At 36.8% G+C, this 26,922-nt stretch overlaps 1 protein-coding gene across 4 annotated transcripts in view; it reads right to left on the minus strand.

Annotated features, from left to right (window-relative positions):
• trioa (trio Rho guanine nucleotide exchange factor a) overlaps positions 1–26,922 on the minus strand; it is a 129,090-nt gene that overhangs the window by 50,768 nt on the left and 51,400 nt on the right. For 2 of the 4 annotated variants that reach the window (XM_016509759.1, XM_016509762.1), the window contains 6 exons: positions 16,278–16,352; positions 12,197–12,311; positions 9,342–9,534; positions 3,682–4,224; positions 2,516–2,638; positions 937–1,128 (listed from right to left, as the gene is read on the minus strand). In XM_016509759.1, the coding sequence (XP_016365245.1) occupies positions 937–1,128; positions 2,516–2,638; positions 3,682–4,224; positions 9,342–9,534; positions 12,197–12,311; positions 16,278–16,352 (1,241 nt within the window). Of the gene's footprint in view, positions 1–936; positions 1,129–2,515; positions 2,639–3,681; positions 4,225–9,341; positions 9,535–9,809; positions 10,094–12,196; positions 12,312–16,277; positions 16,353–18,928; positions 18,979–26,922 lie in introns of those variants that run through there. The other 2 variants (XM_016509760.1, XM_016509763.1) reach the window with 2 other exon arrangements.

Raw genomic sequence — 26,922 nt, forward strand, 5'->3', positions numbered from 1 at the left:
CAGTAATTATGTCCCCACTGGATGCAACAAATGCCTCATTAGTAATGGGTTTTATTGGTTTTGTCTCCTCCAGCTGGGAGACGGCATCACAGTACGTTAAGGGGCGTAACATTTCCGTCACACGCTTGAGGTATTCGGCCAATCACAACGCACTGGATAGCTGGCCAATCACAGCACACCTCGCTTTTTCAGACCGATGAGCTTTGTAAAAATCGACGCGTTTCAGAAAGGCGGGGCATAGAGGAGAAACAATAATGTACATTATATGGAAAATAATGTGTTTTTTTAACCTTAAACTGCATAAACACATTGCATTACACCAAATACACAACATAATGTTATTTTTAGCAACGTCATATGACCTCTTTAAATGAGTGTTATTTCACTTTCATGAAGGACTAGTGAATTGACAATCCAAATAAAGGGCTTAGTAAAGAAATAAATTTGATTATTAAAAACATCTATAAAACTGCTCAGAATAATTGTTTTTCACTCAATATTTGTGTATTTTAAGCTTATTAGAGTATTGTGTTGTTAGCTTAGCAACATGCTACCATCAAACTCCTTCAAAATCAGTTGTAAGTTTGCGTATTAAGCTGTCATCTATTTAAAGCCTTATGAGAAACCACTCACGAGGTTTCAAGACCTTAGAAGGCAGCTGCCTATGTAGGTGGCAGGCAGTTCACGAGGTCTTAAGACAGATCTTGCGTTCTCTTTTCTGAAATTATCTTGCTGATGATTCATTTGTTATTCTAAACGAATCAAAGCCTAAGTCTGATTATCACTCACTTTTAACAGCATGTGAAATCCATTCCTCTTTTCTCTTGCTCCAGAATTAATCATGAAAACTCTCACACATATACACTGGTCTCTCTGCTGAGCGCTCATTGGTATCAGTTTTCATTAAGAAAAGATGTTGCAAGCGTTCTCTCTAACCTGGTCGCATTTCTGGTGGAAAGTAGCAGACATCTCCAGCAGGGCGCTCCTCTCATCCAGCGCAGCAGCAAAGGCTTTCCACTCCTGCTCCAGCTGACCTGAGATCTGTTTGATCTGCTGGGACGCATAGTGGCCCGCCTCCAGCAGACGGTTCCCCACCGACATGATGCGGTTTATGTTTACGTAAACATTCTGCGGGAGACGGAAAATATTACTACCAAACACAATGTCAAAACAAAATGATTAAAGTTTTTAGTATAGAATTTTAATATTAGCCATTTATTGTTTATTGGCTATAACATAAAACTTCATAGTATCAACCAGAGATTTATCATCAGTGCAACACTAATTCAAACTGATGTCCTTTCACAATATCACATTTTGAAAACTGCTTCAGAATGGATTGTTCACTTAACACTGCTATTAGAGGACAACACTATACATCCCAGCAGATTCCAATCTGTTTAATATGCAAGTCAACCATCAGGAGAAGATCAGTAGTGTGCAAGTCTGATTACTTTCTGATCAATAAAGCACAACATAAGTCTGAACATGAACAAAAACTGCTCATTGAAAATGAACGTGCATTTGTTTCCTTGTCTCTGTTTTCTCTCAAGTAACCCTTATTATTAATAAAGTGACATGGGGACTTTAAAGAAACTCTACCAGTTAAAAGCTTGGGTCTGTAAGATTTTTTTTTAAAGAAATTAATACTTCAATTCAGCCAGTGACCATAAAGGCAAAAGTGGCAGAAACATCATGGTTTCCACAAAAAAAAATGAAGCAGCACAACTGTTTTCAACATTGATAATAATAAGAAATGTTTCTTGAGCACCAAATCAGCATATTAGAATGATTTCTGAAAGATCATGTGACACTGAAGACTGGACTGCAGAAATTTCAGCTTTATTATTACAGGAATAAATTGCATTTTAAAAACAGTTGTTTTAAATTGTAATAATATTCCACAATATTATCGTTTAACTGTTCTTTTAATAAAATAAATGCAACCTTGAAGAGCATTAGAGGCTCCTTTTAAAGAAACAAATATCCTACAGACCTCAAACTTTTGAAAGGTACTGATATGAGGAAAAAAAAATCAGTGATGAAACATTAACCACAAGGTTCCTGAAAATACTTTATAATGGCTTATAACATAAAAAGTAAATTAATGCTATCATTAAACTTTTAGACTTGTCAGAGCTCAATATGCCTACATCCTCTTTCTGCCTCTTTAAACAGGAAGTGATCAATACTTCTCTCTACAGTAATGGGGCTTTTTAAAGGATGCCCCTAACAGGACCCACAGCTGGTGGGCAGCCACCCAAACAGGAAGCACTTAGGTGGATCATGCTCTATGCTCCATCTCTGATTATACGATGAGTCACCATCACTGAATAAAGAATCGGCGCTTACACTGTAAAAACTAAAACCATTACGCCATTACACTGCTTAAATGGAAGAAAAAAACAAGTTTGGTCGGTTAGTAAAAGAAATGCTGTGGGGGCATTACAGGATACATGTAGTGATGCAGTGGCATTTTTTATCTTTTGTAGGAAAATTCTAGTTGAAATCTTACCATGCAGTTCATGGCGAAGTGGTTGTGCTGGGTCTGCAGCTCCATGGCGTGGGGGTGGTTGTTGCCGATCTCAGTGTATCCAGCCAGAAACAGCCCTTTGTTGTGCATTATCCAGTCAAACATCTGCAGAGACACAGCAATCACACACACACACACGTCAGGCACACCTTTGACTAGAAGCAGGTTAAGTGTATGTATGTGTGTAATGCAAGATATCCCATTGGGTGAATGTTTTGGCACATGCATCGTTGTGTTCATACAGCTGAAATGAGTAAAAATAGAAAATCATAAAAATGACCCGTTTCTCAGGAGCAAATAATAGCTGCTGGTTTCCTAGCAACATGCAAATCTTCCACCCACTATGAGAAACATTGAGACGAATTAGTGAGAACTTGTAAATATGTGCGCAGATCCAGATAGAATGAAAACACAAGGTTTGCTTCAATTTAGAGCAAAAGTTCTCAACCAGGGGGCCAGGGCCCCAATAAACTTCCAAAGGGGACTCAGGATGACTTAAAAGTATTTCAATTAATAAATTATTATTTAAATGAAAACAGTAAAATAAATAATTCAAGATTTAATATGAAATAATGTCCTTTTTGGCCTATTAGAACATATAGCTGTTAAAACATCTGGATCACAAAATGAATTATGGTTAATTCACTTAATATATCAATACCAGTTTCCAGTTTCTGTTAATAAAGCAAGTTTAATAAAAACAAGCAGCTTTGTCATAAATACATAAATAATATACTAAATGGCGAGGAGGTTGGAAAACTGTGTTTAACAACAGGGAACCTTTAAGGTTAAGAACCACTGATTTAAAGCATATTCTGCACTCTACACAAGTTAGCTGTATCAACTTGCTGCATAACATCAAATTTCCACTTGACCAAATCCCAAAATAAAATAAATAAATAAATAAATAAAATAAAATACAAAATAGAATGAAATAAAAAAATAAAATAAAATAAAATCAATGAAAATAATAATAATAAAATAATGGAATAAAATAAAATATAAAAAAAGAAAATTAAATTTAAAAAAAAGAAAAAATGGAATAAAAGAAAATAAAAGTTATTCATCAACAAAGTAATTCCTGTGTATGGATTTACCTCTATATAAAAAGTTTTGCGTCTATACAGGTATGCATGTGTGGATCTCACCTTTTCAGCATCCTGCTCGAAAAGCCTGAGTTGGAAGCACTGGTCCAACTGCAGCTTGCGGATTTGCCAGGCCTGATGCAGGTTCTGCCTGGTGCTGTGCAGTTTTTCCAGTAGGGCTGAAATACGGGGCACCAGGCCCTGGGTGTCAGCGTTGGGTTGTCCCTGTCCTTCCCTCTGCCCTGGCAGGACTGGCACAGTTCGGTTAGCGTAGCTCTCGCTGCTTTGAATCCTTTGCAGCAGCCTCTGGCCCTCACTGTCCACCTCCTCCACAGGAGCCTTCATCACCCTCTTCTTCAGGGCTGCGTGCTCCTCTATCATGCGCCGGGCTCCCTCTAAGTCCTGCGGGAAGTCTTTACGTGTGACCGTTTCTTGCATCTCCTCCAGACGGGCGAGCAGGTGCCGACCGTTGCCTGTGAAGTCTTCGAAGGCCACGCGGATCTCAATCCACTCTTCGTGGTTGTAGTCCAGGCTGCCCTCGAAGTCGGCCGTCAACTGGGATGGGTCCACCACCTTAGACAAGCCCTCCAGGGAAACCATGGCGGTCTGAAGGTGGGTGTGATGGAGGAATGGAAGGAACCAGAAAAGGACAGTAAGGGTAGAGAGAAAGGATGTGGGTGGAATATGAAAATTAATCAATATGCACAGTACTAGAATGCACAATATGACTTCTAATGCCCTAAATCCTACATCAATTGATGCAGCCGTTCCAGGCTCCGTTAATGACCAGCAAGGTGGGACTGCTATTTTTAACCGGGGGCATAAATCTAATTTCATACAGGCACTCAGGGACCGCCTGAGGTCCAAACTACCTAGAGACAAGACAGACTCCCAGCATGAAGCCTGAGGGTGTCAGAAAGGGCGATATCGTCACCACCAGCACCGCAGTAACACAAACCAGCTCTGAACTACCTGAAGCAGGAAAGAGCCTCGGGTAATCTGTATACAACTGTATATGCATGCATACCAAATTGGTAAAATCGTTAAAATAATCAACTTTGGCTTTCGCTATGCTCCAAGCATGCGTCAAGTGTCTAGCGACAAATTCATGCTAAAAGTGAAACTGTGGCATAACAACCATATCCAATCAGAACATATCTGATGTTTAATATCAATGTTGTTTTCAACCAATGAGATTCCACGTTGGTCCACATTATTGCACAATAATGTTCTGTTTATTATAAGCACATGCTGCAGTTACGCCATCTGCCTCATTAATTGCTCAAGTCGAGTGGATTCTGATTGGCTGCCAATGTTTTTATTGTTCGTCAGCTGGATAAAATGGTTCTGTAAGTGAATACTATGATATTGTCCCTTCCATCATTTGTGTGAACGGGCCTTAATGCAGCAGAAATCTATAAAATTTCCTGTCAGCAGCCTGTTTGTAAAATTTTTCAGTATTAGCATTGATTAATGACAAATATTTGATAAAATATGACTGCCCTGTTTACATTTTTACATATTTAACAATTATTACACATTTTAGTAGCTTTCTTTCTTTTTTAAAGGGGTCCTATTATGCTTTTTCACTTTTTCGACTTTAGTTAGTCTGTAATGTTGCTATTTGAGCATAAAAAAGATCTGCAAAGTAACAAAGCTCAAAGTCCACTTCAAAAGGAGATATTTTATTTAACAGAAATCACTTTTCAAAAACTACAACAAACGACCCGTTTGGACTACAACACATATTTTCCGGGTTTTGTGATATCACAAATAGCGACGAATGGGACGAGACCTGGTTGAGCTGCACTAGAGAAGGCAACAAGTGTTATCACTATGTCGCAGACACGCTAGCTTTCCCAAGGCAGACGAACTTAGAGTGGTTACAATCATCCGGGTTTAAATCGTGAGCTGCACTAGAGAAGGCAACAAGTGTTATCACTATGTCGGAGACACGCTAGCTTTCCCAAGGCAGACAAACTTAGAGTGGTTACATTTGATACAGGAACTATTCGAGCCGTTCATGCCAGACTGAGGAGAGAGGTGTTGTAATAATGTAAAATATGTGAAAAATAATGTTTTTTTGAACAACCTAGTATGAGAGCCTGTTCTAGTACACCCCCAAAACAAAATCAATACTTTGTAAAAGAGCATAATTGGTAGGGTTGGGTATCGTTTTAATTTTATCGATTTCGATTCCGGTTCCGACTCTGCTTATCGATTCCGATTCTTATCGATTCCTAATTTCGATTCCAATAAGATAAAAAAATCCATTAAACAAATTTTAAGTCAAATATTTAGATGTCAAACATATTTATTCGGTTTATGTCTATGGTTTTATCAAAAAAATACCACAGAAAAAAACAACTAATATAAATTTCAAACATTAAATTGTTAAAGACAAGTAAACAAATTAATTAGCAATAGCATAAATAAATAAAACTGAACAAATGTCAGGTACAGAAATTGAAATCAAAAGTTTAAAAACACTGTATAGTTTTCTTTTCATAAATAAAATATTGATTAATCCTCATTAAAGTTACGAAAGATATTCAGTCAGTTAATTATTTTCTTTTGTTCTTTGATTAACATTAATGATAGGCAGCACGTTTATTAGACGGCTGTCTCTTTAACACCGAACACACACAGGTCTAAAAATACTGTTACACATGCGTTTTCTTTCTCATCTGTTTACGTTCACTTAAGACAAAAAAATGGCTGTGTTTATGATGATATACTGACGTATTTCGTAGTTTTTTCTTTATTTTAGTAATATTAGTACTTCAATTTAAACATTCTATTTCGGCAATATTTTCAGATTAGATTAGATTTTAGATTTAGTTAATACTGATATGAGCACAAGTGTGTTTCAAAATTAAGACAGAGTCAAAAAATTCCACTCTTCCATTCTTTATTTCTTGACCACATTTTGTTTGTGTGCTCCAAGAGAACTAAAAAAATTGTGTGTTATTCTTTCTACAAATGAATAGATGGGAGGACAGAACAAAAGAAAACAAATGTGCACGAGTGGGTTTAATCAAAGCCGTGAAAGAGGAGAGAGCGGAGGTGTGTGCCTCTTTTGTGAATTCAAGGTAAATGCGGTCTAAACCTATTCATCAATTCAAGTCCTGCTGTCATACAGGCATCTGCAGCCTTTCACAGACACACATCAACATGAGCACGCTGCCCATTAGTCCATTAACTGCAATGAGAATAATGTGAGTTATGGACTGCATTTGCTTTTTTTGCCTTCTGCTCATATTTTGTTATTCAGAAATTATGAGAAATGTGGCATGTCATGAGCAGTGGGCGAGATGAGAGCTTGCAGCCGTTCCTATGACAAATTCCCTGACCCTGCCCACCAGAAACATTTCATCATGTGCTGTGCTCAACACTTGTTTGGACTTACATGGACCACCAGATGGTAGGAGTGCTTCTGATCCTCCCACTACAATTCATGCACAATATCACAGTATTGTGAGGGAAGAAAAGCGGCCAAATAGGGCAAATTGAGGAATATCAATTGTGCGACTGACAAGAGCATGCTGACCTGTGATTGGCCAAAGTAAATCTCACTTCCTCCGAGCCTTTCTGATACAATGTTATTTAATATTATCTATTATATTAATGCTTAAATTATATTAATTTATTACATTTATACTATAGTATTTATTAATATTTTTTTATAAATTACGCTTTTTTTATATTTTAAGTTTACACTTCCATTTTGTGAATTAATCTTAAGCTCATTTTATTTCAGTTAGTTGCAGAGGCAACATGATATTTTGCATCTTATATTTATACATTTAACTAAATGATTTTAATGAGTTAATTACAACAACACTTTACTAAACTTTTATTATTTAAGGCATTTTAGATTTAAGTCTGAAAATTTCAACTGACTTTACAAGGTGTTCACTAAGGCAGTGATAAAATACCTGGAAATTATTCATTTTCAATGAGAGTTAATGATGTTTATGGACAACAATCGCTATTGATGCTGGTGAATCACTTGCTCAACAACTCAGCAAAGCTGAGAAACCTTTTTTACCTTTATGCAATTGAGCAGTAAAGTGATGCGGCAGCTACCAATGGGAGTAAAGATAGCGTAGCTTGTTCATTATATGATGCAGTTAACATGCAAACAGAATGTTCAGTATTCAGCAGAAAGAAAATGGAATTACTGTCCAAAACTGGTTGACATCTTAGATTTACCAGCAATGGATCCCATTTGTGATCATATATGTGCAGCCCATTAATACCAATAGGCCAGCTAGCAACAGGAACTGGAATAAACCACTGTCATTGTGAATAAGGCTTTTTGAATTCATATTACGTCAAAAAAATTCTAATTCCTTGTACTGGAAAGCTCCGACTTCTCCTATTTGACTGTCATGGAGTCTTAAATGGCAGCAGCTTCATTAGTTAAAGGGGTCATATGATGCGATTTCAAGTTTTCCTTTCTCTTTGGAGTGTTACAAGCTGATTGTGCATAGATAAGATCCCTGAAGTTGCAAAGACTAAAGTCTCAAAACCAAAGAGATATTCTTTATCAAAGTTAAGACTCTGCCACGCCGTTCTTTGGCTACCTCTTCATATTTCTGGTTTATATACTGTTACAAACACTATTACCTGGTGCCCTTTATTTTTTCTTCAATATTTCACATGAGAAAATAGAGCAGAACTGATGTAGTGAAGAATTTACTGTCATTCACATCACAGCAGCCGCACATTGATCTTTTTGGTGTTATGGACATTGCCATAGAAACAAGTCCAAGGATGTGACGTGAAGCTCAGAGCAGAATCTCAGAGTTTTTTTTTTTTTTTTTTAATTACGGTAATTCCGACATGACGCGTAACTGTCAGTGATGATGTCACTGTAACATACCAGATCCCGATTGGTCTTTATCACATATTTGCGTAATCATGTTTTATTCATGGTGGCTTAAGAAACTAATTATCAAATTTATCTAAAACATTATTCTCCTGCACTGGAAATTTCTGCAGCTAAGTGACATGAGCTATCATCTTTTTCCACGTGCTCTTTCACTGTGCATGCACACACAAAAGCCTCTCCTCCAATAAAAACAAACACCGCTGCACTCAAATAAAAACAAGCATGATAAAAAAAAAAAAGCTCTCCACTCTGATGGCTCTGTGAGCGAAAAAAAAGTTGCACCAACACCTTGAAATCGAGACAGCTCAATATATAACAAATGCAGAAAATATGCCGAAAAAGCATTTCTGCTGCATCCACATTTACATTAATCTAGTCAACCCACACACACACAGAACATCAACACCCACACACTCCCACACAACCAGAGCCGCCTTCACATGCTCACACCAAAATAGATCGGATGTCACAGACAAACCCGCAGATTATTAATTAAAAAGACAAAAAAAATGCAGCAGAGAAGGCATTTCACATGATATTTCTGAGGATTGCAGGAATAATCTACAATATTAGTAATCTACAAACACTGAAATGCCTTTAATTCTTTCTAAATTAATATCATGACGACAACCAAAAGCACTGATTTTAACACTGCTAATACACATCAACCGGGTTAACAGAACAATCTAATTATAGCATGCCATAATCAAAACATTAAAAAAAGTGAATATGCACTATGCAGTGATGGACAGCAAAGCTCTAACGACGTCAACATCTACCTCCAGCAACACAACCCTACAAGTAAGAGATTGAAAGGTGACCGTACCTCAAACTCAAACTTGGAGCTGCCGAAGTTGGTCCTCTGTTTTTGCCAGAAGTTGTCTGGTTTGATGATGAGGGCGACGTGGATGCAGCAGGGAAACGATTCCTGCAGGATCTTCAGCAGAGGCTTGATGGAATCCCATTTGGAGCCACGCATGTCCACGATGACCGTGAAGCCATGTTTGCACACGTCCTCGCTGGATGACAGGGAAAAACAAAGAGAGAGAGAGAACAAAATATGAGCTTTAATCTTCTTTGCATTACATAATCTATGGTGCATCCTCCTAGCTAAGAAACGAAAGCAACCGCTGCACGAATGCAACTGGAGGAACTAAAAATAAAGGGAAAAAATTATTACCCTTATCAAAAAAAAAAAAAAAAAAAAAATACAACAAAAAAAAAAAAAAAAAAAAAAAAAAAATCAATGCACATACAGCAGAGAGCAGAGGGAGGGATGCATGGCAGAGCTTACCCATTAAGCCCAGCTGCAAATTTCTATCAAATGAGCTGCTTTCAGAGAGCTGAAGGTCTTCAGTATCCAATCTGTCAGCGTTCTACCTTTCTTAAAAGCTCTGGGACACCGCATCAGTCCGTTACTCTGAAATCCAGAGCGCGTCTCACACAGCTGTCAGTCAAACATCTTGCCTGTCCGATTTCACCTCAGAAAGTGTCTAATCGAGGAGCTGTCGGTAATGACGAGCTGTAGACGAACACACAGCCTTGTACGACTGCGACACTGTTTTCCTCTCTCTCTCTCTCTCTCTCTCTCTCTCGCTCACTGGTTCACTCGCCCTCCTATTTTTTTCCTGCACACTCGCCTGCTCTCCATCTCTTAAGATGACTGCTGCTGCTCTCTCTCTCTTGATCATGATACATCTCTTCCCATCTTTCTGTGTGTTTCTCTTTTTTATCTCTAGGGGAATTGCTTTGTAACTGTAGATCTCTCTCTCGTTCTCTGGTGTGACTGTGTGGGTGGAGGGGACAGAGTTTGTGAGTGAGGATGAGGAGGAGGAGGAAGAGCTGTTGGCAGTGGCTGAACTGTTCCCACGCTGTCTTTCCCACCAACCACTCTTCCCATCGTGCCCCCTCTTGCTTTTCTCTCATATCTAAATCTCTCGCTTTCTATTCCCCTCCCTCCTGTTAAAAGTATAGAGCGACTAACTTCAGTGCAGTATTACTGGCTGAGGAATATGTTTTATTAAGTATGTCAAATATGATGATAAACCATCCAGTCATGATATAAAATCCATTCTGAGAAGAGAAAGGGGTAAAACAGAAGCAAAACACTATAGGTGTGTTTCCTCAACAACTTTAATATCTGCCTGCTAATTTCACATGATTGTCATTTATGTTAATTGTTATGTCCCTTTCATCACATAATTTCACCATTCGTTTTGTGAAGGAAATGACCTTTTGAACATTTTTGGAACAGAATAGCAGATTCCTATATCTTGCCATGTATAATTTCATAGCTAGCATTTTATGCATCCTACACACACAAATCATATTTTCACAACTCTTTGCATAATTTGAAAAAATGACAGCTTAATTTCTAAATGACAGAAAAATGCAAAAGCTTGATTTTCTGCACACATCACATGCCTCATATTTCATCTCAAGCATAACTATGACAAGACTAGAGTGGATAGTAAATAAAACTATTAAAAATATTTTTTGTTAACTGAAATAAAGCTGAAATAACTTATTTAAAACTTAGATGAAAAACGAAAATTAGAAATTATGCATTGGCAACTAACTGAAATAAAATGACTAAAACTAAACTCAAAATAAAACTAAATATGAAAACTAAAATGAATAACAATGACGAATCTACATAAAATTACTAAATGAATACTGAAAATAAAAGCTAACTTCATATATTACTAAATACGACAATAGTGTATAAATAATAATGAAATAACACTGATCCACTGACACTAATGTCTGCTTGGTAACACACTACACTAAACTTTAATACTTCACTATCTTCACTATCTAATTATTCTAATAATAATTACACTAATAATTCACTATCTTTAACATATTTATTAGGTATAAATTTGTTAATAGTAGACGAAATGATCACAAATTGATATAAATAATTTCTCACACAACAAATATTTAAATCTTTATGTTACCTTGTTGAGGATATCACAGTTTTAAAAAGTTTAATACGATTTGTATATTTTATGATTTAAAATCTGACTATGCGTAAAGATTGAAATAAAATTAATAGATACAAGGAATTAAAAAAGTATCAAAAATAAATGAAGGCGTGATAAAATGTTTTAATGTGACGCTCATGTATGAAATGTGTTATAATAAAAATCAACCCAACGGATAAAAGTGCCAGCACTTAAAGAAACACCCATGAAGGTCAGTGTGCTCTACACTCTGTATCTGCACTGTACCAGAGTTACCACCCTCATGCTCCGTAAACAAACATGTTTATAGAGCACGACTGCTCGGCAGAGCCGTTTAGAGGAATTGAGCTGAAGTGCAGACTTGGCCTGCCTCATTCGATTTTTACAAGCACAACAAAAGATCACATATGAAGAGACGCAGCATCTCTAGTTCACAGGTCAATTACAGATCAATGCGCCCAACTATGAGGAAAAGAAAACAACATGGCGGTAAGCAGCAGGACGGTTGGCACATCCACTGCACAATTTGCCAGATCCAATCCAGTCGCTTTTGTTCTTTTTAAAGGAATGAGTCTGACCGGATAGTGAAAGAAAAGCAGTCAACAATGCCCAGCAGGTGCATCCTGGGATGTTTTTTAAAACATACTGAAGGAGTTCATATGCTCCTGGTGGGCAGAGCTTGTTCTAGCTGAGAAGCCAGTGAGTGTGTCAATACCTAGGGATGCCGGCGAGGTAGGCGATGAGTCGGCGGAGATCCTCGTGTCGTATTCGGTCATGGTTGGTTCGTGATGGGAATGTTAAAACTGGACCGCCGCGCTTGTCCCTGCCCCCTGGAGAAATAACAATGCAGGAGTGATAAAGAAGGTCGACAGAAAGGGAAAGACATTAAATCAGCGAATAAAAACTGAAATAGGCTTTACTTATTGAAAATGCCTCTTATATCCCATAATCCCAACATCAAATACTCTGTATTTTGGTGCACATTTACCTTTCACTTGGGTAATTTGGTATTTAATGTCTTTATCAGGCTATACTCAGAGTAGACGGCATACAAAACAGCATATGGCACAAACTAAACTAAAAGGGCAGGAAGTACAGTCCATTCAATATGTTGTACAGCCTTGTTTTTCCTACTGGACCAAGAATGAAAAACACTGGAGCTGTAAAAAGCAGCACATTGCTGGACTGGAGAGTCAGATTCAAAACCTGTTGTTGACAGTATCAGGCAGTCAGTCATTATCGAAATAATCATGTTACCGTTAAATCAAATCAATGTTTTTCAGAGCAGTGTCTTTCTTTAGAGAATACTGAATGACAGCACATAACGTTTTTCGGAGTAACTGTGAGATCATTCAAGACGAGACCCTGTTACATGATTTGATATCATAACTGTAAATCTCTTCTGAATCACTTTTCAAGAGGTTAGATACGTGAAATAAGTGTCTCTGAAAGAACTTTTTAGTGTCGGGGAAAAATGTTCAGTTTATAAGTGTGCTAAGGAAAATGGACTGAATAAATCTAAATTTAAGTTCAGAAATCTGTACATTTATGTACAATTTAGTTTTATCCAAACGAGTCAAGACCAGTGGGCCAGGATGGTCAAGTAGTCACCCAACAACCAACTAGCTGACTTGTGAGGCTGACTGGCTTACCTAGATTTGTTTTTCTAATAAATACTGTCATAATTTAAAGGGGTACTATTATGCTTTTTCACTTTTTCAACTTTAGTTAGTCTGTAATGTTGCTGTTTAACTCATACTCGCATCATTTCAAACCTTTTTTTTTTTCTTCTGTGGAAAAGAGAAGATTTTTTTTAGATAGTTTTTGACCATATAATGAAAGTCAATGAGTTCCAAAACAACATTGGACTTTCAATCCCACTGACTTTCATTGCATGGACAAAAAATAAATTATTCTTTTATGTTCCACAGAAGAAAAAAAGTCATACAGGTTTGGACAGACATGAGGGTGAGTAAATTTCATTTTTGTTTGAAGCTTTTCAGCTAAAGCTATCAAACTTCACTTTGTAACAAAGCCAACAAATTTTAAAGGGGTCATATGATGCGATTTCAAGTTTTTCTTTCTCTTTGGAGTGCTGAAGCTCGCAGCAGGCGGCTATGGCAAGCGGCATGACATTTCCTGACCAGGCGCCAAGTGCTGCCAACACACACTGGCCCAGCTAACCAATCACAGCACATTTCGTATTTCAGAAGGCGGGCCTTCATTTGATACAGGAACTATTCGAGCCGTTCATGCCAGACTGGGGAGAGAGGTGTTTTTCGAACAACCTAGTATGAGAGCCTGTTCTAGTACAACCCCAAAACAAAATCAAGACTTCGTAAAAGAGCATAATAGGACCCCTTTAAAAAAACATGTCTATCTTTTATATTTACTTAATACACATACATAAATATACATACTTGTATGGGCTAGATATATAAGTTAATATATGAAATTGTTCCAATTTATTTTTACTTCATACACTGTTCCAGAACAGTTTAACCCAAATATTCAGATGTGTGCAAAGCATTTTACGGAGAACGAGGACTGTTTCCTGGGAGAGTAGCCTATAATGCCAGTGGGGCATAGAGGAGAAACAATAATGTACAGTATGTGGAAAATAATGTGTTTTTGAACCTTAACACAACCTGAACATAAACACATTTCATTACAGCAAATACACAAAATAATGTTCTTTTTTAGCAACGTCAAGTGACCCCTTTAAAACAATTTCATTTAGATTTTATTTAGGACTATGAAAGTTGTGCGCGCAATAAAAAAAAAAATCATTCTGCCCGTCTGAGCGCCATGGCTTAATTTCTCAAGCGACTTCTCATTTCTCAAAGCTAATGAACTTGGGTCTGGTGTATGACAAAGACCTGGATGATTTAAGGAATTGCTATTGGTATAAGTAGTGGATAAAACCGTATTCTGATGTATTTGTGGAGGTCTACAGTATCTTTACTGTTGAACCATTGGATCGTAGCTCCCACAACTTAAAGGGATAGTTCACCCAAAAATGAAAAATTTGTCATCATTTACTCACCCTCACGTCGTTCCAAACCTGTGTAAGTTTCTATATGATGAAAACAAAAGATAATATTTTGAAGAAATTTGAAGAACCAAACTTCCATAGTATTTCTTTCCTTACTATAGAAGTCAATGGGGACCATCAACTGTTTGATTACCAGCATTCTTCAAAATATCTTCTTTTATGTTCAACATAAGAAAGAAACTCATACAGGTTTGGAACGACATGAGGGTGAGCAAATTATGACAAAATTTTAATTTTTAGGTGAAATATGCCTTTAAAAATACAACTGTGGACCAACAGTGAAGATAATGTAGACCTGCACAAATACATCACAATTCAACTTTAACCAATAACAATTTCTTGAATCACCCAGGTCATAGTCATAAACCAAACCCCAGTTCATTAGCATTGAGAAATAAGTAATCAATGTGTTGCTCCCACTGATCCTCCTCTCACGGCTCCAGTTCATACAGGTTGTGTTACTAAGCCAAAAGGCTTCAACTCCAGCACAACAAACTCACTGAGCAGCTGGGATATCCATGAGGATTTTCTCCAGCAAATATGCTGAATCTCACTAATGGAGTGTGTTTGTAATAGGATAATCCATCTTATCCTCTGACGTTAAGGAATATAAATAAATAAAAAGCACATAATTGCATGCTTATGTAGAAATCGCTGGGTGTTCACACTTGGGGCTCTGCAGATTCAGTTCCTCTGCTCAGTTCTTTATTTTTTAGGCACACTCTCATGCCTGTTGATCGTGCTTGTTGTTGTATCATGGTACATGTGTGTGACGGTTGCTCATCCCTATGGAGATGCAGCTTTTGTTTCGGAGTCATTTTAGTGCTGGTCTGTTAGTCGTACGACTAAAATTGCCAAACAGAAGCTCAGAGAGCAAGTGAGAAGGAGAGCTTTTTACAGTCTAAATCAAATCACAATGACACACCAACTAAAAATATTTTGGGAGGTTACAGTAATATTCAGTATTATTTTGGGTCAAAAACATGTGGTCCTGTGATTGTGATCAAGGGTTGTTATAATTGACATAAACCTGATTTAAAAAAAAAATTTTTTAACAACAACTAAATCTTAAATAAAATTTAGAAATGTTGCTTTGGCAACTACCTGAAATAAAATAAGTATTTAAATTTAAAGACTAAAACTGCTCAAACTAAAATAGTGATAAATTGAAGCGAAATAGAAATATTTAAAACAAAAACTAATACAAATGACAAAAGCACATAACAAAATTACAAACTTGTACAAAATGATAAACTAAAATTAAAAACTGAAAATCAAAAATTAAAGCCAATTCAAAATATTAATAAATACTACAATAATAAGTAAGTAATATTAAAATAACACTGATGTGATCCAAAATTTCCAGTTCAGGTCATATCCTGATCCTATGGAAGCCTTTTTTGCCTTTTTAAAAACAAATAAAATAAAAGCTGTGACTATATTTCTTGGAATTGCAGCTTTATACACCACAATGTGACTAACAATTTTTTTTTTATCTATATTTTTAGTCTAGATGGGAACTGGCTTCCATACTATCCTTTTGGATTATTCCTGTGTACAGGTATGAGCATTTTTCAATTTTTCAAACTAAAACATTGCTTTTCTGTACTGGAAATACTGAAGATACACCCTCTTGTTGACCATATGTAGAGCACTTCCTTCTGAGAAAGTATGTTATGACCACTAGACATATAAAAGACACATAGTTATAGCAACAATAGCACTCAAATCAACAACACACCTGACAAGAAGGCCACTTTTTCCTTTAGAATGGGCAAAACTTCCATTGCCTTCATCTCTTCATTCCTACGAAAACCTGAAAAACAAAACGACAGAACAGAATTTAGAATCCATGCAAGCATATCATCATCAGAGCCTTGGTCTAGCGGTTAGCATACTGTGCATGCTCGGTTTTCTTGAGCTATCGTGCTCAAATGGGAAATTTGAGTTTGCATCTGGTGCATTTAAGGCCCATGAATATCAATTTCACATTCTCCTTTTCAGACTCTTTTACATGTATTTAACTGAATGTAAAGACAGTCCAGAAACATCATCATTTGTTCTTCTGTTCTTGGCATGAGCAGATACCGCCTCGAGCGCTGGACCTCGTTCAAGCGCTTTGCATGAGATCAGCAGCAACCTGGATGAAGCATCACTTCTGTTCATTTGTTTTTATGATTCACAGGTTTGAGTTGACTAGGTTTGGCGAGTCTGTGCCAAAGTTGAGTTAGTCATGTATAGCCAGCAGACTGACTTTGGTCTCTCAGAGCGCGAAAACATAACCTTGCTTGGATTACATAATTTACCTTTTTCCTCTAATTTCTTGCCTGGATTAGCTGAAAGAAATCATGTTCATGATCTGCAAGTACCTATTTCAGAGCAGGACAAATGCTGGAAGAATCGGGTATGGCACAATACTCGCTAGTAAAGCATTACCGACATGGATGGTTCAGTTGAGACATGCTGTCTTTAATTCCACTCCTACTATCCCTCCATCCCAGGGCTGCTAATTAAGCATGAAATATGGTTGAAGGAGCCGATCCCTCCTACACTAACACACACAGCTGAGATATTATAGAGATGATGTCTTTTATCCATTTTCCTGCAATGCTTCCCTGTGGTGTCTCAGCGCCACTCACTGTACAAATGAACACCTTTCTTTTTCCCTCCCCTTCTCTTTTTTTCCATGCATCCCACTGGAAGGTTTGTTTTTCCACCACTGCTACTGTGCACATCAGACCACGTGATCTAATGAAAACATGGACGCTTCTGCAGATTATTTGCAGCAATTTACAGAAATATCTCATCCAAAAATGTACAAGACATCAAATCATTCACCCTTATGTCTTTCGAAACCTGTATGACTTTCCTCTGTGGATGACAGGAGTTATTTACATTAGAATGAGGTAGAAATCCGCAAAATTTTCAATAAAGATTTTTTAACCCTAATCATATGGCTTCAAAAGTAATAGAACACAAAGCATGAGTTGCGTAGACCACTTTAATGATGCATTTAAAGTCCCTAGTCCCAATAAACTTTCATTGTATGGAATACAGCAGCTCAGACATTCTGCTAAACCTCTTCTTTTGCACTCTAGGAGAGTCATACAGGATTATATATAGTAATAGCTGAACTTCAAGTTGTAATATTATATATTACAATTAACATTACTATTATTAATGATATTAAATTATTTATATAATAAACATTAAGTAATTTATTATTTATAATTTACATATAAATAAGTTAACATGTATCAAGTCATAACATAGAAAATATAAAAAAAATTTAAATAATGTTTAAATAAAACAATGTAAAAAAAATATATATAATTATATATTTAATTGTATGCATATTTTTAAAACAATAATAAATATTTTTTATTATTTATTTAAAATACTTTAGCAATTTTATGCAGTGTTCTCCAGGAGTGAACAGTTAGGATAATCTGAACAGAATTGTCAGTTATGGTTAAATATGGAGGCTGGGAGAATTACACAGTGCTACCGGACGGAAGGGCTGAGTTTCAGTAACAGTACGGTTTTCTCTAAACCCCGCTGAGCGCCTGAGAAGACCAGGGTTTAGGTTCTCTTCCGTATCTCGGTATCTGTTTGCATGCATGGGTGTGTGAGGAAGAAAGCCCACACTCTTCCCCTCAGGGTCTGAGAGAGACAGGCCGCAGTACGGTAGGGCAAATTAGGTTCTCACTTCTGCAGCTGGATGATGTAATGGTGTGTGTGTGTGTGTGTGTGTGTGTAAGTGAGCTCCACTGCAGTCGAACAGGACAGGGTGAAGCACATTTAATAACGGTTCACAATATGACTCCAATGACTGAAGCGACAGTCATCTAGACGCAGATGCACTTCTCTTGTAGTCCATAGAAACAAAAATATACACACACACAAGCTAAATGAAAACATTTTATACTTGTATCATATATTCACATTTTAACCAACATTCTAAAATCCTAAAATTTTTTTGTACCAAAGAATAAATTGAATATGTAATTTAATAATAGTAATAATAATAATACATTCTATTTATACAAAATTCTAAAACTCTATACATACATTATTTTTAGGATAAAAATATTTTTACTATAATAATAATAATAATAATAAACTATTATTATTATTATTATTTTATTTGATATATTTTGTTATTATAATTAGCTTATTATTTTAGTGAATAAAATTACTTTTTTTTTTTCTTCAAATGAGAACACTCCTGGATGTCTGTCAGATTTAAACAGCTTCCAGATTAAACTACAGCTAACACACACAAGGTTACAACCTGTGTAAAACTAATCATTCTAGGTTTAAATTGGGGTTTCCGTAGGCTAACAATTTCATTTATCGTATAGATTTGACATTAATTACTCATTTCCTCACCAATGACAGAAGACAAAGAAATGACCTCCATCTCACATCTGAAGTGCCTCATGCAGGAGATGAGCGTTCCCAACATATTATCTCACCAAAATGAATCTCATTTCACAGCTGTGCCGCTGTCCTTCAAGCTATGCATGCAGGGTAACTGGATATTTCACTAACGTCTAAAAATCCATCATTTCAGCATCCAAACCACAGAAATACAACAAACCACTTCAACAAATAGAGACATTGCGCTTGGAGAAAATCAGACAGCTATTCTTTTCCCAGAGCTGGAAGAGCTCTAAATGTGGTTGGGAATTCACATTCTGTGGAAAAAGAACTAAGGAATCTGGGGGAAAAAATAACATGAGCAGTTTTTTAGAAGAGAAACTTCAAAAGGACACTGTGGTACCAACGATCTGTTCTTTAGTGACAGGAAGGTGAATCGTGGGTGAGTTTTAAGGTCACTCAAAACAAAAGACTAAAAAGAAGGAAGAACGCACACAGCCATGGAATCAATCTGTATCAGCGCATCAGTAGGTTCCTCCAAGCCTAACCTTTTTCTCTCTCACAGATGATTATTTTTCAGGGCTTATCAGGTATCAGAAGGGAACAGACAACAAAACATGTCTGAAAATATAGCCTAGCCTCACTGTTTCCAGGTAATAGGTTCCTGATCTTCCCGATATTGAAGAAGTAATGACTCGAGATAACAACAGTAACTTCAGACTTCAGACAATCTGAAACCGGCATCGCTTCACGTACACCGGCAACAGTTTTCTCTACATCTAAACAGCAGAGCACTGGATTTTTGGTAGATGGCAGCAGAGTGGCCACACGGACCAACACTACAGTGACGAGATGATGCAGAGAGAAGAAGTGAACAAGAGAGACAATGTAATGAATGTAAATAGCAGATAGGAAACGGAGTTATTAAATAAGAAGAGATTTTTGAACAAGAGAGAGAAAGAATGAGAGAAAGACCATGAAAGTGTGAGCAAGCAACAAAGACACTCATATATGACTTGTAAAGTATTTAGATATCAAGGCAAGGCAGTATTTATTAAACTGCTATTATATATATATATATAATTATTAAATTAATTATTATTAAATTGTTAAAAATAAATTATTATATATTTAATAATTTTATTATAATAGTTTTTTTTTTAAAAAAAAAAAACTATTAAAACAGAAAATGGTTATGTTAAATTAATATTTCACAGCATTACAGTTTTTATTGTATTTTTGACCCAAAACATAAAATCGACCCCAAAAAGTAAAGCATGAATTTATATACAATAATTATAAAGTAATGATAATTATCTTCTACTGTTTATTATGACAATGAGAATTTGTGTCAAATATGCCTGATTGCATGAAAATGTCAAAATGCTAAATTACCCAAATAATAGCATTATTTTAAAACACAATTTCGTACAACTCTTACAATTTCTTATTTTAACTCTGGAGTGAAATGTGGACATGTTTCTGAAATTCACACAAACATCATATGTTCTGTCAAGATTTATATGCATTACTCATTAACAATACACACAAATGTGCTATTGTACATTCATAAACCTAACTTCAATTATGAACAAATACATGAATAAACCTAATCATACGAGGCTGCAGATTGCTCTCGAATTTCCCCTCCCCCATCACACTTCCTCACTGTGGGTCAGACTGAAGCAAACAAGGGTCAAAGGTTCAACGAGTATGTGCTTGTGTGTGTAGCAGCCGCTAATCGCATCACTCATTCTGCTGGCCACATTACGGAGCACATTAATGAACCCCCGTCCCACACCAGCCTCGCACGACTAATGAGTCCACTCATTCGTTCATTTCCGACTGGTCCTGCTGAATGAACAGAAGACAAATGAATCCTGAACAATTCAGCGGCTGTCCTGGACTGAGTTGACATTAAACGGCCTGCTACAGATTCAATTCCTATTTTGCTTCTATTCATTGGGGAATAATACATTTGGGCCTATTGCAGTGCCTAACATCCATCACTGAACACATTTTAAGAATTAATACTGGATTAAAATGAGATTGCTTTTAAATCTTTAAATAGTTTTGCTTGATGCTAACCTTAAACCACAAACTATATGAACTGTAGTCATGTTTAAAGCAGACTGATATAGGCACCCAATAATGTTTTATAAATTTCCACCCTGTAGCTTATAACCTCACAACAGTCGGGTCAGATCAAATCACTTCAGCGCAGACGACCTGGCTTCTTATTGGGGTGTAGCTCGAGTCTGAATCTCAGCAATTAGCCTATTAACCTGAGATGCTCCAGAGGATTGAGATATCAAGAAGACAACCCATGTGACCTGACCCATCACCCTGTGAACAGCTGCAGAACCGTGTTAACACTTGAGCTGGTGAACATGTAACCTACAGGTCACTGGTGGAGCAATGGGAATGTAAGGGATTCAAGAGGAAGAACACCAACGGACACTAGGAGTGACCACCGTGGAGCTTTACACCATGTCCTAACTAGCTGGAACACAAAGTGTCAATCGAAAAAATGTCCTAACCAGCTATGGCCATCAACAAGGAAGCTGGGTCACAATGGGTTGAATGGGACATATTTTAAAAAAGTAAAAAGCTCATCCCCTTTTCAAAACATCAAATCAAATCACAAATAATAATAATGTAGCAAAATAAAAAAAATACAAATAAAATAAAATAAAATAAAATGAAATGAAACAAAACAAAATAAAATTTAAAAATTTAAAAAATAGATAAAAGGAAAAAAAAAAAAAAAGGAAAAAAGTAAAAACTAAAATAAAATATTTTTTTTAATGTTTAGTTTATGTCTCGGTCAGAAACCATGATTTTGCTACTTATTTTTGCTCATCAGAAGTAAAGGGAATATGTGAGGAGATACTTTTATTACAGAGAGCATGTGATTGGATGATATATTTGGTTCAATTTCTGGATTAGAAAAAATGTCAATTTTAAAAATGTATACCTGCTAACGAATTGTGTCAACTTCTAGGAGCTCAACATAATGCAGGTGGCTTTGAAGCTAATTAAAAAAAATAACTAAAAGCCACAAAACTCCATTATACTGTATGTATCTCAAATGTACATGCATTTTGTTTTTGTGTACAGCAGAGCTCACAGAGCTCAAGCTCTTCTCATTGGGCCAGTCATGTTGACACTGTTAACGTCATGAAGCAAGTTACCAAACAGGGTAAAATGAACTGCACAGGACTGAAGCGTACTTACAGTTAACAAACTGAATGAAAAGGTCACTTCAGCTTGCTGTGCGTGAAGCGTGAAGGGAGAGTCGTGTTAGCGTGAACACAAAGCCTGTTTCTCCTATACTGTAATGCGATCAAGGGTGAGGAGCACTTCCAGCCTCTGTTCCGCAGGACAGTGAAGCACAGCAGACTGGTAAAAGGGAAAATGCCACGTCGCAGTATGTGGAGCGCAGGACCAGCTCAAAGTTCACCACACTGACAGACACACACTTTCACTCAGACTGAACAGCAGAGTATAATTGCACTGGAGTACAAAAAAAGGTACAAAAGTTATTTTAAATTTGTAAAATATGTCACAATATTACTGTTTGTACTGTATCAAATAAATACAGTAAAATACCGTTAGCATCTCGCTCAAAAATGACCAAATAGTTTCGATATTTTTCCTATTTAAAACTTGACTTAGTAGTCCCCAGCTAGGTAACTTCCAATAAGCCTATTTTCAGGTGCTGCGTAATATCATTGCGCCTGCTGCACCCATGGTACGGCAGCAAAGTTCCTTGATTATTACGCCGGAATGAGAGTATAGTTCCTAGCCATATCGGCCTAGAAAATTGCAACTTTTCATTTGCCGTCGGTCTTAGTACACGATGTAACTACAGAGTCAAGTTTTAAATAGGAAAAATATCGAAACTCTTTGGTCATTTTTGAGCGAGATGCTAACGGTCTAATCAGATTCAATGATCTATGCTAAGCTACAGCTAAAAGTGCTACCGCCAGACCCGGAGATCGGCTGAATGGATTCGAAAACGGTAAAACTCAACTGTTTAACTCTAGGGGAGTTGGAAAATGAGCCTATTTTCAAAAATAGTGGCGTGTTCCTTTAAGATGAAATTTGCGTCAGGCATATATATATACATTCCAAACCTTTGACCACTTTAGCATTATACTTGATTGTTTCTATGTTGTCTGTTTTTGGTCTGCCTAAATTTAGTTCGGACCCCCATAGAGGTCTAATGTGGTGCCCTGCTCTCTCCACTTCAACAGAGAAACAAAAACAGAGGGGAGTCGCACCCTCAAGACAGCCTTTCTATTTCTGTCCTCCCTCTCCATCAGTCTATCTGTCCTTTTTTCTCTCCTCCCCTCCTTTTCCATAGACAGTCTGCACATCACACACCTTTTCAATCTCTATTTTTTCTACTTGTGATGTATGAAGTTTATATTCTCTATATACAGCAAGGTGAGAATAAAAGGCAAGCATTGTGTTATTCCTGCACTGTTTGTGCTATGGACATGAATAATACCTCAAATCATAGAGCTTGCTGATAACTTTTCTCAGCAAAACCCCCCCAAAAAAAGTTGTGATCTGATCACTGAAACCACACGCAAAGGTCATCGGAAATGCAAGTGTAGGAACATCCAAACCAGCTTCCTCCTGTCAGGAGCACAACCACAAACACTGACACATATGTGCACATCTAGGAAGAAAACAGACAACACTTCACTGATCCAGATAGATGTGTTTGATTTGGGACACATCCAAAATGTGGCCAGGAACAGGACTGGGAACCAACGGACTAGTTGGTTGCTGGATGACTAGTTGAAAAAGGAGATGACGGCTACTTTCCCTCCATACTGAGGTTAGAACAACGAAAGGGGATATTTAGATGAGAGAGAGAGAAAAATGAGGATAAAAATAAAGAGCCCAGCAGTTAAAATCACTGCGGGACTACAGACAATTATACTGTACAGACACATCAGGAGAGCAACCTCAATGTGGAGGAGTTAAGATGCCATTATTCTTCATCAATCAGTCATTTGTCCCTAAATGGTCCCTATATAGTTTATATAATTACAACAGAGGCAAAATCTTCTCATAACTATTCTGGTGCAAAGCAGAAGTGTGAAAATATCTCTATATTCCTTTAGATTTTTAGCATGTAAAATCCATTTCAGACCTACCACAAATATTGCCAAAAAATATGATACTATTATATAGAGGTCGACCGATAGTGGATTTTGCCGATACCGATAGCTAGGTTGGACCACACTGGCCGATACCGATTAATTAACCGATTGTTTTAAAATTGATACTGAACAAAAACTAAAATAGTGCTTTATTAACAAAAACAGTACTGAACCATACTAGTAGTAGTAGTAAAAATAATAATAGTAATAGTAAATGTTGAAATTAACACTCTCTAACAACGAACAATACTTACACAGCTTTCATTAATCTTAATGCTACAAATGGACTCTCATTTTAAAGTGTTACCATTTCTAATTCATTATGTACATTAACAACGATTCAGGACTAATATAATGTAATTTAATGGAAAACTATGTGAATGGCGCTCTGTGGCGCGGCAGGATTTTCTGTCGGCTGCATTTAAATCCGCGTCTGAAGTTTCCCGCTCTGTTCAGCGTGCAGTATCACGTGTCTAAACAAATAGCACGCGCAGTCAGTGATTTCAACCACTAGAGGCCGCTCTCGCACTGTGTAATGACAGCAGACCCTTCTCAGCCGCTCCAGCAATGGACGCAACCCGGAAAACTATCGGCATGGATTTTTGCCGATAACCGATAGTTCCAGCAATCAACTATCGGTGCCGATTAATCGCCAAAACCGATACATCAGTCGACCTCTACTATTATACAATCAATACCTTGATATAAACAGATGGTAATAATAAAAGTACACATGAAGTCAAGTACAGATTAGTGGTCAACCGATATATTACCCAAGGCCAACATATCGGCCAATATTTGGCATTTTTCTCATTCTCATTCCGTCTTTCGGATGAGACGTTAAACCGAGGTCCTGACTCTCTGTGGTCATTAAAAACCCCAGGATGTCCTTCGAAAAAGAGTAGGGGTGTAACCCCGGCATCCTGGCCAAATTCGCCCATTGGCCTCTGACCATCATGGCCTCCTAAACATCCCCATATCTGCTGATTGGCTTCATCACTCAAGCTGGTGTGTGGTGGGCATTCTGGCGCAATATGGCTGCCGTTGCATCATCCAGGTGGATGCTGCACACTGGTGGTGGTGTTCGAGGCGGGACTTTTATTTTGACAGCGCTGAGAATGGCAGCGCCTGAGCACACACCGCTCACATCAGGGCTCTACAGTGCGACCATTTCAGTCGCACTTGCGGAAAAATTTTTAGGAGCACCAGTGCGACTGACCCGATCATTATCATACTTGTGATTGCGCTCAGGGGAGCTTCAAAGGTTTCTACGTGTTTTTGCAGCGTTAAGTCATTCTCCCTCTTGTTCGCTGTCGTCATTGTCAAATACGAATAGAAGTCTATCTAAATATCAGATAGAACTGTTAAACAAAGGAATTAAAATGTATACAAAAAAGTATTATAACGATGAACATTTTGAGATCTTGTGAAGTGTGCATTTGTATCCTGCATGATCACGTGTTCTCTGTGTGACGGTCGGTCTGTGCGAATTGAATGCGTACAGGAGGAGAGTTCAGCTTGACTGAAGACGTGTGATCGACAAACTTTAAACTCGTGAATTCAAATTATGCTGTGCTTTATGCATTTGCCCACTGCCATATTCATGTCATTTTCTCTGTGTGCTGTATGTAAAATGAGTGTTACCTTGGCTTTATACAAACTTTAAACTCGTGATTTTAAATTATGCTGCGCTTTATGCATTTGCCCACTGCCATATTCATGTCATTTTCTCTGTTCTGTATGTAAAATGAGTGTTACCTTGGCTTTATTTGAAAAATTTGAATCCCAATGCACACAAACTTCCCAGAATACTGAGTGCCCTGTTGGTTACAGTGTTTACTTCCCGTTTAATTATATTTTTATTAAATATGTATTTATTTGTGAAAAATACGTTGTCTTTTTAAAGTATAAGTATGTTTATTTTACACATTTATTTTTGAATCCATTTTCAAATGATTTCAAATTTCTTAAATATGAATTAAAATTAATAAAATTATATCGGCCATCGCCACCCTGCTTTCAAAGATATCGGCATCGGCTGTCAAAAACCCCATATCGGTCGACCACTAGTACAGATAAAGCCCATCTTTAAATCAAGCAGGGTCGCAGAATTAACACTTCTAACTAAACTTCTAACTTATTTTACAATTTATTAAAATATAAACATTTTGTAAAAATACTATTTATTAAATTAGTAATAAAAGTCAATACTTTCATAAATATTAATAAAAATGTAAAATATTAATATATTTAAGATATTATTATATACAATCATTTTCCAAATAAATAAACAAAACATTCCAGAACATAAACATATCATACCGGAATAAAAAAAAAAACTAAAGTTACAATGGATACACAATTGAATTTTGACTTTATTATAAATTTTAAATATTTTAAATGTTAAATCTTGAATCATCAAAATATTAAATAAAATAAAATAATTTAAATTATATTAAAATTTTTATAAAACAAAATAAAATATAACTATATTGAAATTTACAAAAACTGAGCGAGGGCGTTTGTGAGCACACAAATATGAATTCTGACTGAGATTAAAATGTGACTTTCATTCCCTTAGTTGCACATTCTCCACATTTGCGCTGGCTAGCAAACCTTGCATAACATTTTTATCAAAGAGTTCCACATTATTTGTTTCCATATACCCTACAAAACAAGTCACAACCAATCTACAACTCAACAAAAACAGCTAGTCATTCTGCTAAGCTAATAACATGAGCAATTTCAACCAAGTCACACCCCTTATTTCACCAATGAAGGGTGTTATCCACAGATGGTGGGTTGGTATCAGATGTGCCCATG

The sequence above is a fragment of the Sinocyclocheilus rhinocerous genome, unplaced genomic scaffold (assembly GCF_001515625.1).
Source record: "Sinocyclocheilus rhinocerous isolate Xijiao unplaced genomic scaffold, SAMN03320098_v1.1 scaffold53, whole genome shotgun sequence".
Taxonomy (NCBI): Eukaryota; Metazoa; Chordata; class Actinopteri; order Cypriniformes; family Cyprinidae; genus Sinocyclocheilus; species Sinocyclocheilus rhinocerous.